This window comes from Crocodylus siamensis, chromosome 10 (genome assembly GCF_052110815.1).
Source record: "Crocodylus siamensis isolate JL-2025a chromosome 10, ASM5211081v1, whole genome shotgun sequence".
Lineage (NCBI taxonomy): Eukaryota > Metazoa > Chordata > Crocodylia > Crocodylidae > Crocodylus > Crocodylus siamensis.
In genome coordinates, this window is record NC_143404.1 from 61,427,876 (window position 1) to 61,440,804 (window position 12,929).

The 12,929-nt window shown below is 46.7% G+C and overlaps 1 protein-coding gene across 5 annotated transcripts in view; it reads right to left on the reverse strand.

Annotated features, from left to right (window-relative positions):
• NFATC2 (nuclear factor of activated T cells 2) overlaps window positions 1-12,929 on the reverse strand; it is a 125,183-nt gene that overhangs the window by 111,042 nt on the left and 1,212 nt on the right. For 2 of the 5 annotated variants that reach the window (XM_090020849.1, XM_090020850.1), the window contains exon 1: window positions 3,226-3,728. The exons of 1 other annotated variant lie outside the window; for it this stretch is intronic. In XM_090020849.1, the coding sequence (XP_089876975.1) occupies window positions 3,226-3,358 (133 nt within the window). In that variant the 5' untranslated portion in view covers window positions 3,359-3,728. Of the gene's footprint in view, window positions 1-3,225; window positions 3,729-4,134; window positions 4,227-12,929 lie in introns of those variants that run through there. 2 more of the 5 variants (XM_090020851.1, XM_090020854.1) reach the window with 2 other exon arrangements.

Genomic DNA, 12,929 nt, shown 5'->3' on the forward strand with positions numbered 1-12,929 from the left:
CCCAACTATATTTAGAAGACATTCTCCATCATAAAAGTTAGTTCATCTGGTTTAGCAGTTTGTACGGGCCAGAAAAAAAAGATTTTGTACAATAAGCTGCAAGGGCCCTTCCAGCATAGTACAACGTGTTTGTAGGGGGAGGTCTTTTCCGATTCCAACTGCTTAGGAGCCAGTTTATGCTCTGCGGAATGAGGGCTTGCAATCCCTCAGAAGACAGTGGTGGTCTTGGATAGGATGAGATTTGGTACATACATTTACAAGACAGCATCATTTCCTTTGAGCGACAGAAGAGGAGGTCTCTCGTTCAGGTTTGCAATTAGGTAAAAATCAGAACAGCACTAAGCAGCCCTCACAGCATTGCTGGGGTGCATCTCATAAGGGAATAAAAACAAGATGATGTCTTAAGATCTTTCATGGTAAATGAAAGCACAATACTTCTACTTTTCAAAAGTCCCAGCCTATTTGAGCAGACCTTTACGTTCTGCCCATTAAGAGCTGACATTTTTATAGATTTAAAATCCTCAGAAGATTGCTAGTGAAAACCTGGACAAAGCTAAATGTAAAAGGCAAGTGGAGAGTGGCACCATTTTACAACCCTCCTGCCTATGTCAATGGTTGGCTGAGAGTTGAAAATTGAATATTAATAATATTGACTGTGGGATTTTTATTTACCCTTTTTTTCCCCCTTTTGCTTTTATAGCAGTCCATGTTCCTGTTGTCTCAGGCACACGTAAGTACTGGCGACTGCCAACTGCTTTCAATAAGGCTATTCCTTCCTTTTCCATGGCAACAAATTGTGATATAGATATTACATTTAAAACACGGGCTTAACAAGGACACCATCTAGTCAAAGTATTTTTTTTTCATTTATCTAAAACAAACTTCCTACACACTCCAGTCCTGAAATCTGAAATTGTCATTTATTTCCTTATGGGGAAGAGGAGGGAGATATAGCCCGTTTAGTGCGTTTCCAGAGCTTTCTCATTATAGGATTGGTCCTCAATGGTGGGAGGAACTCTCTAGTCTGGGAGGAAACCAGTGCTTCATATCCAAGATTTCTTTAAATAAAGGAACTAGATTCAAACCCTAGGGCCCAAAGACACCTCTCCGGTTTGGGTTCTGTTGCGAATCCCACACTGAAAGGAACTTGCTCTCCTGGTTCCAGTTCAGATGTGGCCAAAGTCTCACAAGAACCACCATGTTCATTTACCACCAGCATATGGATTAAAGCATTTTCTCTCCCTTTAAATTTACAGTTTTCTGTTCTCTTGTAAACACGCTTTAATCTTTTGTACATTAAAGGTCACTGATGTATACTGGATTGCTTACAGAGTCTTAATGGTGTCTTTTCAAAGACTGGGAATGTTCTCCAGATTACAATGCTAGTATTTTGTTGTGATCTTTCTTGCGCTAATTATTTCCATCTTTGGAACAAGCAAAATTAATAGTAATTATGGTTTCCAGTCATTCAAATGTGGGGAAAGCAGGCTCTAAAAGGAAGTTGCATCTCTTTACAAGCATACACTGCTCAGCATTAATGCGGTTGAGAAGATGGAGCTTGCTGTCCCCACCTACATACTACAATATCCTGTGGAACTTCCCACTAAAGACTCTGCAGCAGTAGCCTCTCTTGTAAAGAAATGAATGAAAACAGAACTGAAGGCTTCACTGAAATATAGTGTTTTTCATTAAACCGACTGCTTTTTGCATTCTCCAATCTTCTCTAGCAAGTTTTCATTTGTGTGGAGATTAAGAAGTGAATGCTTTTATGCAACACCAGGCTATATTAACCATCCCGTCTGGCTTTCCTTCTGCCTGTGCTAATGCCAGACCTCATACCTATTGTGCCACCTTCTTCTCTAAAGGCACTGCTTGGGATGCTGTTCCCGTCCAGCCAGCCATGCCAGTACCTCCTTTCTCTTCAAATCCCTTGAATAAAAGTAAATTTCTTGACAGCCCCCACAAAAACCAAGCATCTTGGAAACAAGATCTAAGTAATTCCTCCCTCCATCTTCCATGCCTCATCTGTGTTTTAGGATTATTTAGTATGTCAGGAGGCAGAAACATTGATAGCATTTCACTGATGGACTACAGAACCAGCATATTCCTCCCGAGGCCAAGGCTGGTCAACAGGCAGCTTAAATAAAGGGCACTTTAGTCAGGCTTGTCACTAAATCTTTCCAGCAGCTCAGGTCTATACACCCTGGCTGGAAGAAAGAGAGGAGTCTCAACTGAATGGACCCAAATTGTAAAGCTTAGAACTGAAAAAGACGCAACTGCTCAGTACTCAGGGCTGATCACAGGTTTGGGGGGAGCTCCATCCAAGTTTAACCCTACATATTCATTTGATGCAGTAATTTGTTCGGTCAGGCAGTCCTGCTGACCGCTGTTTGGGGGGGTTGCTTTTGTCCACCTTGCAAAACAGCCTAGGCCACGAGGGTGGCAGCGGCAAGGAGCAGAGCAGGACGCGCCAGCTCTGCACAGGCTCTTGCACAAGAGTGGGATGCTCACAGGCCAAGCGTCTTGTCAACTGGAGGAGAATCCCACCTTGCCCTCAGTCCCTCAAGACACCAGATACAGTCAATCACAGGGCTAATTAGCAATACAGGTTCAAAAAAAAAAAAAAAAAAGGGAAAAGAACCAGGGTTCAAACTTTTCCAACCAAAACACACCAGACCTACGACCCTTCAGCAGATGTGCACGCGCGGTTGCTCAAGCCAGTGCAGCATGACCGATAGGTCCCATTCAGTTAGCACGTGCTAACTTTGCCGCGTGGCTACCCAAGCCAAGCACATGGCCAGGCCTGCAGGATCGGGGCCACCGAGAGGGAAACTCGACCGCTGAAGCCATTCAACACCACACCAGCGTTTCAACCCCAGGCTGATCTCCCTCCTCCTGCACGGGCCAGAAGCGAAAACAATGCACCAGAAAACCGTCAGGCGACTCAGAGCGGGGAGTCCCAGGTACCCACGCCAGGAAGGGAGCCAAGGGGCGGGTGCCAAGCAGCAGGTGCCGGACAAAGAAAGCAAACTCCAGCTGTGGGAACCTGGTCCTGGCAGGAGCATTTCCCTGCCGCCCTCCTAGGGCGCAGGGCAGCCAACAAGCGGAGGGAGCAATCGCAGCCCCCCGGGGCCCTGCTGCCCACCGCAGCGCCGCGTCCTGAGGCGCCGGCCGGGCCCCGAGCCGAGCTGCTGGGTGCTTGGTGAAGGGACACGGGCCACAAACCTTCTATGGACTTCAAATAATCGTATTCGAACAAGGTGGAGAAGTCGAACTCTTCCTCGGAGCTGGCCCCGGGCTGGGGCTCGGGCTCCTCGCCCCCCGGCGGGGCCGCCGGCTCCGGCTGCCTGCAACTCATTTGCGCCCGGGTGGCGAGCGGGCCCGGGGCAGGCGGCGAGCCCGGCGCTCCGCTCCCGCTCGCTGCCAGAGGGCGGCGGGGCAAGCAGCGGAACCGCGAGAAAAGCAGGTGGCAAGAAAGCTGCCCCGGGGCCCGCTGCCGCGCTGGGAAGGGCGAGTCCGCTGCGGGCCGCGGGATGGAGGCGGCGGCGGAGGCGGCGGCGGCGGCGGCCGCTCCGCGCCCCGCGCGCACGCGAGCTCGACGGCCGGGGCGCGAGAGGAGCGAGAGGAACAGGGCGACTTCCTGCTCGCAGCAGCCACCTGCAGCCGGGAGGCGGGCCCAGCCCTGCCCTGCCCTGCCCTGCCGCGCGGAGGAGGAGCGGGCGTGCTCGCCCGCAGCCGGGGGGCGATGCCCCGCAGGCCGCCGGGGCCGGGGCGCGTGCGCGGGCCGTGCCAGGGAAGCACCGGCCAAGCGCGGGGAGGGGGAGGGGCGCCTGCGGTGGGAGACCTGAAGAGGGGGCAAGTTGAGGGGCGGGAAAGGGGAAGACCTGCAAGGGATGCGACCAGCTGGTGCTCGGAGGCGGCGGCAGGTGCCGAGGGGTGGCCCGAAATCTCCGGGGAGCCGCAGGCTGGTGCCAGGAGCTGCCTCTTTCCTTCTGCTAGAAGCTTTTCCTGCGTCCAGCAAAACTCGCCCCCGGGAGCCCCAGGCCGCGCCTGCGATGGCACGGTTTCTGGGGCGGCCTGGAGGCTCCCCTGCGCTTTGCCCCCCTGTCCTGGCCCTGTTTCTGCAGTTCTCACCATCTGCGCTCTCCTTTTAACTTCCATCAGCGGGACGTTTTCCTCCCACCCGGATGCGCCACCCGTGCAAGGCTTCTGGATCAGGCCGAAAACAAGGACAGGCCTATCTTCCCTGGGAGCCTTTTAGAACAGAGGAATTTGAAGCCCTTCCTGTACAAGGCCGCTATTCTCCCCATCCTCTGCCCATGAAAGATAGCTCCAAAACAGATCACCCAAGTCTTTCTGCACTTCCTGCTAGCCAGCCACACTGGCGGTGATGTCAGTGTCCAGATGCCACTGGCCTGCTTCCCCAGGAACCAGCTCCACATTGCCTCCCTTCATGCAGCCGTCTTTTAGAGCAAGTCCACGAGGTTACCGCCGTGCCCACTGCTGCTTCAGATCTTTCCTGAAGACCCACCTCTACCGCAGTGCCTTCTTATAGCTGTGATAACAGGGCTACGCCTCTACTATTTATATTGTAACTTCACATTACCTAGCTGCGCTGCTTACAGGGTCCTCATTATCAGAAGAGCTGCGGGCTCACCATTGTTAGAGCACTTATCCTCTCACTGCCCCTGCGATATGTTGGGATGTGCTATTAATCCCCATCAACACAAAGAAATTCAGAGCCCTGATCCTCAAAGGTGCTTAACTACCTTTGAAAAACAATCTTGCTGTGATTTGCTCAGGATTACATGGAAACTCTGCAGGATAGCGGGGCATTGGATCCAGATCTCCCAAATGTTAACCTGATGCTCTAACCCAGGGGCAGGCAATTATTTCAGGCAGATGGCCACTTACTGAGTTTTGGCGAGCCATCGAGGGCTGCGTGACAGGCAGGCGGGGGCCGATAAATATTAATTTTCTAAATTTTTTTAGGGGCCTCATGGGCCGAATGCAATGGCCTGGCAGGCCACGTCTGGCCCACGGGCCACATTTTGCCCACCCCTGCTCTAACCACTGGATTGTCCTCCTTCCTGTTATGATAATGACATGTAGCCTGCCACCCTGTGGCATGTCATTCATTTGTGCTCTGTCCTTCCACTTTGATTTGTTATTACTTTTAGACTTTAGACCCCTGGAGCAGAGGCCATGTCACCTTCTGTGTTCGGAAATCAGCTCACACCTGGTAGCCTCCATCAACCACAAATAATAACAGCTTGAAAGCTGAATGTATTACTTTTATCTAGCACCTTTCTCTGCTGCCGAGGTACAGCAGTTACTAGGTTTGAACATGGGAGGTGTTTCTCAGGAAACCAGCTGTCTCTACCATACTGCCTGACATGAAACAAGAATAAGACTGGAAGAAACAACATGGGGCAAGTCCAGTCCCCTATAATCACAGGGAACCATGTGACAATTGTCCAGTAAGGTCTACAAAAATATCTGCTCCTCGGGCCACAATTTCCCCTTCCCCCCACCCCTCTAAATCTTTAGTACAAAACCCTAAAGCTTTGAATATATGAAAAAGATAAGGAATGCAGTAGCAGACTTCTCCACTAGGAACGTGGCCTAGGAATCCGTTAACATCCCTACTCTCCAGAAAATGCCACGGGATATTTCAATGCAAGGTTTCAAAAAGGCAGGTGATTTTATGCATTGAGTTTGCATGCCCTATTACTGTGAATACACACACAAATCCAATATTTACATAAACAGATGAGTAGTTAGGAGCATCATGCAACACAGAGATCCACTACCTGATGCAATTAAAAAGAGAAGGGAAAACTAGTCTAGAGTTATTGTCCTCAATTTCATGACCAACTTCACTGCAGTTGGTACTGAATTTTATCCAACAGAGACTAAAAGGGCAATATTATATTTCATTAGCGCAAAGTATACATAGTAATACAATAGCTTCCTTGGACAAAGCTACTTGAACTTTCTTTTGCACATACTGCCAAAACAACCAGGAAAGGCAATTTACTGGGTTTCCACTTTGTCAGCGCACAGCTTTATGCGTGCGTGAAAAACAGAGCAAGGCTATTTGGTCCTGTGTTTTCATCTTTCAGTCAAGTGTGATGCTTCTTTCTTTCTAGACGTGTCTTTGTTGTTGGTGCTGGGCTACCTTGAGGAGGATCCAATGCTTTTTTTTCTAGTCAAGCTTGGAACTACATTTAAAAATCTCCATGGCAGGGGATGTAGCCTCTAACACTACACAAGACAGTCTCTGTCTCCTTTGTTTTGGGGTCTGATTTCTTAGAATATATGCTGGTGCTCAAGTCAGCCCCCGCCCCTTGAAAAAAGGGGTCTGAAGCCTTGTGGATCGATATCATTTCTGTGGTTAGTGGTCTTGGTTAGTGGGGTTAGAAAATGAGACCGCCTTGGAAAACATCTGAAGGCACACTGAAGATCTTGTGTCTGTCACTATCACCTGATGTGGTCCCAAATAATTGCCGCTGCTGTATTTGAGGACCTAAAAATATATCATCATAATATCTAAGGAATTAGATAGAGTTTAAAACAGGATCTAGGAGAATGCTTGTGAAGCTTTTTGCCTCCGGGTCACCGGGTCTTTGTTGCAGCTTGGGCCACATCTTGGTACAGGAGGCAGCATGGAAATGTGCTGCTTTAGTAAGCAAAGTGCCTCACCAGTTGCATCCTAGATCACTCAGGTCCAAAGTGTACCCACACCCCAGCTTAGCCTGGTAGTTAGGGCAATCTCTTAGAAGATGGGAGGAGATAAGATTTAAATCCCCTCAGATAGAAAAAGAGAATTCAAGGGGGGTAGTCTATGTTCTGGGTGAATTAACTCACTGCTAAGCTATTGGGAAAAGGTGGGGCTCCTTCTCTCTTGGATCTTATGACCCTTTAAATCAAAGACCATGTTTGAAATTGGTTAGAAGGCAGGACAGCAATGCACCCTTGTAAACTAGCGAGGGTTAACTAATTTCACAGCATCTGATGAAGTGAACTTGGGTTCATGAAAGCTTGTGCTCTCGCTCTCTATAGATATATCTGATATAGACTGTCTGTAAAGGTGCATATCTACCCTGCTTTCCTTAAATCAAAATGCAACAGCTTTAAGAGGAGTATAATGAAGGTTCCTTCCTGAGACACCGTTGCAGGCTCCTGGAAAGTAGGGGCTGTGGGTTGGAGTCCTTTTAAGCAGAAAAAGGAATTCAATCTGGTCCCCCCACATCCTGGTTGAGTTGTCTCACCAGTAACGTAATGGCAAGCGGAAAACCCCTTTCTCTCTAACCTAAGTATTTTCCATGCAAAGCACGCAACTCTAAGAGGGAGAGAGTGAGGTCTCCCCTGAAGAGCCACACAGTCACTCTCCTCCGAGTTGAACCTAGGTGTTTTCCCATCTGCGCTCTGAAGGGGCTTAGATCACTCACCCAGGAGGCAGCGACCTAGGCAAAAAGGTTTCCTCAGCCTGAGGGAATTGGAAGCCCAGGTCCATGGGTTCCCGTATCAAGGCTCTGGGGAGATTCAAAACAACAACTTTCACCTTGTGAGGAAATGCCTAAATAGTGGGCTGTCGGCTATGCCAGGTGAAGGGCACTGTCCACCCCTCTTGGATCTGCACACCCGCCTACGGAGGATTGCAAGATCCAAAGGATCAGGAAGCATGAACACAACAGGAAGTCTTAATTGTTTGAGCATCCACATTAGGGCTGTGGGTAAAGGATTCCTAGTTTCTGATTTCTGCATCCCAGGGTTATTTCTGGTTTATTGAAGCCCAAGACTGATTAATGTAAAATGCATTATCAGTCCAACTCTAGCCCGGTGTTTAGGGCCCTCTCCTGCGAGGTGCCCTCCTTGTCCCCACAAAGCTCCACTACAGAAGTTTAACTTTGTAGCCCTCAGCGTGTGTGAGGAGGTCATTAAACCTCAGCCTCCTGCTTTCTAGAGAGGTGTTCAGAGCAGATTCAAGCCTTCAGCTCTGTTCTCCCAGGACACAGGTGTGCCCACTCACAGGAGAGTGGTCTAACCATCAGGCTCGGTTTGGTTGGAGAGGGGTGCATGCGGGAGAAATCTTGTTATTGTGCCACCATGCATTTAGAAATGTAAAAAAAATAAAGAGAGGACAAGAAGAAGCCTGACTTAAAATGAGGTTTAAGGAGAGAGTGAGGGCTTACTTCCACAGCTGCAATGACAGTGGTGGCGACAGCTCAAGCTGCTGCCACCCCAGCACCACCTCTCGAACACAGGCTGCTTCTTGCAGTGGCAGCAGCAGCACAGACTCCTTGGGGGCTGCCAGTCTGACATCTTGCTGCATTGGTGCCCTGGGGGCTGGTGCCTCAGCCTCCTCCCAGGTTGCAATACTAGAGCTTGACTTAGTAGCCCCCACAGTTTGAGCATTTCCCTAGGAAATTCCAGTCCCTGCACACTGGGGCTATTTCCATTTTGTTAAATATAAAATGGAATCGGTCCTGCTTTTCCCTGGCGGTGAGGCTTCTTTGGGACACGAGAGATCTAGATCCAATGCCCTGTTATTCAGCAGAGTTTCGGTGTGACCTTGAGCAAATCACAGCAAGATGTTTTTTCAAAGGTAGTTAAACACCACTGAGGATCAGGGCTCTGAATTTCTTTATGGTAATGGGGATAATAGCACAGGGATAGGAGTGGGTCTGGGTTCAGGGATGTCCTCCGTCTGAAAGAATGCCTTGGCCACCAGTCCTTTTGAAGAGACACTCGTATACAGACCGAATGCAATATACCTGGGGCTAGGAAAAGGGGGTACAACAGAGACATAGACTCATCAGGTTGGGCCTTCACCTTGAGGAGGTGTGGAGATCCTACTTTCTGAACCCCAGGGTGTAGGATGTTTCTTTTTATAGCCAATTTATTATACATTTAAAAATCATGATCAGTTAAACCCATGGTGTGGTAGTTAGGCCACTCTTCTGGGGTGTGGGTTTGAATCCTTTCCCTAATATTTTGTTTGGATGAACTTCTGCGACTAGTAGATTCTGATGCATTATTTGAAAAAGGCCTTGATTTTAAAAAATCTTAAAAGTGCTTGCCTTTGTTTTGCATTGTTGGCTTCTTTTTCAGCATTCCCTTCATGAGACGCTCCAGAAAATCGCTTCTGGTTTTGTTAAATATTTTGTCATAATCCCTTTTAACTTTGGGCATTACAGTTTATACTATCATTGAAGAGGGCTTGCCAACTACATGTGTACACAATTACAAGCTAACGCAGGACCATCTAAATAACCATATACAAACTGGCTCACCCAAACAGAGAGCACTGCCTGCTGTTGTCCAACAAGTTCTCAACATTGCAATTTTAACAAAGATCAAATATTTTTGGTAAAGAATAAACATTTCACATAAAGGCATTTTCTTTTTGCCTCCCTGCCTTCTTCCTTTGCCCTCCTCTGAAAGTCAAACCAGACCTGTGTCATCCTGAAAAATTTGAATGACGGAAAAAAAATTAAAATGGAAAAATGCAGTCTGGAGGTTTGTTTGATGTTGTGATGCCCTTCTAGCCTTGTGCCCCTTATTGAAATGTCGTTAACAAAACAATCAAACTGAAATGTGTGCGATACTCTTGAATTAGCACTACGTGGGCTAACGAGGCATAGAATATTACAGCATCATCAGGATGAGTCAAAAGAGAAAGGGAATAGTCTGCACCAGCATAAAGATTGCATAATCTCCTCTCCACTGAAATGGTGAGCATTGCAATGAAGATCTGGAGGGGTTGGCAGGAAAGCAGTAAAGAAGATGTTCTAACCTTGCTGCTTTATCTTAACCCTTCATTTTCTAACACGTTTGGGAACACGTTAAGAGATAAGTGCCAGCTTAGGCTTAACTTCTATGAGAACTATTTGTGCTCCAAGAAAGCCATATCATTTTAAACTTGTTCCACCAATATTTCAGACTCGTAAATCATTACCATACATTGAGGGGAGAGAGCAGGGAGGGGTGTGTACTAACATCGACAGAGAAATATAGGGATTAGCTCAGATCAGGGACACCAAAACTTTTACCCTGTTTTAAGCCATGTTGTTAACTTACCAGCTACACTCAACAGGAATAAAATGGGGCTTATTCTTACTGCTCACACCTATAATACATAAATATTACCTATAATGCAGAAATATGGTGAATATAGATCCTACAGAATAACGATGCCTCTTAGAACCAGGTGTTTCACCTTCACAGAGCTCTAAGCGCCACTGAAACAATTCCAACATCACCAGTGTGTTTTTCTTTTTTCCTTAGAAATGGCCCAATCCACACAATACAGAACTAGCTCCAGCCCAACTATTAGGTTCTACACATTGTAGAACATCATAATAGTTACCTTTTCAACTACAGGGGCCCTTCACTAATTTAGTTGGGACTCATTCTCACTGACCAGCATGGGAAGGCCATGGTTGTCACCACTCTACACAGGTTCACAATATTCAGGTTGAGGTCCCATGACTTACAGTGACCTCATATTTTCTTAATAATGCCATTTTCATAAGCTAAAAATGTGTTTAAAGAGCTGAAGCAAAAATCTCTCCTTGTCAACCTTAATAGAAATCGCAGCTACCTCCCCTTGCAGCTAATTCAACATAATGCATGACTAGGAATACACCGTGTGCATATTACCATTTCAGGGAACTGGAGAATGGAAGGAGGCATTTTCCATGTACTTGGATCAGCATTTGACTTTGGCAGGATTTGCTTTGCTTTACAAATTTTAAAAGTGTGCAAGTATTATAATACCTATGCACTGGGTGGGTAGGATTCCAAAAAGAAAGGGGAAAAAAGTGTTTTCTAATGTCGTATCAATTGCTGTTACAGTGATGTTCAAAGAACTTATCAAATTTAAATTCTGGTAGTGGTCTACTCTAAACCAATCACTCACTACAGCATCATGTTCAATTTCTGCCTATATATCATTAGCCTGAAAAATGCAATAGGAGCAAATTTTAGACAATTTTCTTGTGTTGAATATGGCAAGGTTATGGTAGGCGGGCTAAGTTAACCTTAGTTTATACTCAGTTATATGGAAAACAATACAAGGCCTGCAATATGCCTAAACAAAACTGAAAAGGATCACATAAAAAGTACTGCACCTACATATAATGCTTAGAAACAGAGAAAGACTTTTTAATGATTAAAAAACAAAACAAAACAAAACAAAACAGATATTTCTAATGGGATATGTGTCAGACACTAAAAATTCAATAGGAGCCTTAAACTTCAGAGTTTAAGCAGAGTTTTTCTAAGCTCTTAAAAGTGAGCCCGTTGGGTTCAGACTACAAATGACTCTTTGGGGGGAGGGAGAAAGGGGCTTATAAAAGAAAAGGGGGAAGGGGAATCTTATATCTGTTGCATTCTTTAAGAAAACAAACACAAGCATCCAATTTTGGGGTCAGCTTGAGTCAGAGAGATCACCCCCAATTTCAGTCTCAAAGTGGTTTGGCAAGAAAAGCCAGTGGAAAAATTGCTCATAATCTCCATGTTCCCATTAAGTTCTCAAGTCTGTTCTGCAAACCCATGGAATGTACATATCAGAGTTAAAAAAAAAAAGAGAGAGAAAGAAAATTAAGCCAATAGTGGAAAAGAACTTCTAAGATATTATTATCCCTGACCCATCCAAAGGGGAATGATGAAACATTTCTTCAGTTAGTCAAAATATCTATTTGAATGTTATAAAAGAGTGCCCTAGTTATGACAGTGCCACATCCACATCTGTGCATGCAATTTCTTTGCTGTAGGAAAGACTTGGAAAATGAATTGGTAGTTGCTAGAGGGCACACAGCTCACACTCAGCCATCCAGCAGTCTTTCTCTTTAGGGCAGTGGTTTTCAACCTGTGGTCTGCAGACCCCTTGGGGTGTCTAAGGCATCCACGAAAGATGGCTGTGATCAATTAGAAGTATGTGAATAAATACCCACACTTACAATTCAGAGGGGTCTGCACCTCCATTTGAAATTGTTTAGGGGTCTGCAAATGCAAAAAGGTTGAAAACCACTGCCTTAGGGCATTATCACAGATAGAAAGGTGAAGCCCTTTTCAAACCCATAGTGCCACCAGGCAACACTGGGTGGCTCCAAGAACCTGAAATGGGTCACTTGGTTGAAGTCATTCACATCTGATGGCTCTTTGGCAACTAACAGGAAAAAAGACCCATCCTAGTGGCCTGATAGCCACCTTGAGGACAGCACTGCTCTTGTTGGCATTTGCACCCGTGTTGGGTCAAGGAGGCAAGGATACACAAAAGCACTCTCTCACCTGGAGAGAGGGCTCTAGACCGAGACACGGCCACTAGGCAAAAAGCAAAGTATCATTGTTCCTGCTGAGCCTACCCTATACATAGAAGACCTTGCCCAGGGCTATGAATGCCGTACCTTTTATAAGCTCTCCATTCATGGCATTACTGCATCCTGTGCTCTTGATGTCTAATATACAGAAACCCTCCCAAAGGAAAACACAGACACCAGAAGTACCGTGAGCTTTTTGCAGTATTACAGAATAACAGGCCTAGGGATGACTCAGCATAGCATAGCTCTTCGTTTTTTAGGCTACTCTGGAAAATTGTAGGTAGCAGGATTAGAGGGATTAGAGTGAATCAACCCAAGCAGTAGCCTCTCCTCCCACCTCCCCGGGGTGGGAGTGGCTTCAGTGGGAGCTTTGTCTGTGGGCAGAGGGCAGGACCTGGGCCTAGGGGTAAGGTGTCTAAATGAGAAGCTCAAGTGTTGTGTAATTTACTGCACTGGCAATTTGTGTAGTCAGGTTCCAAAAGCTGCACCTGAAAAGTCCCAGCTCTTCATTTCACCTCTCGCCTTCCACCAGGGCATTGGTCTGATTGGGGAATTTGGAATCTCTTGCTCCTAAAGCCATCTGAAAGATTTCACCTCTGT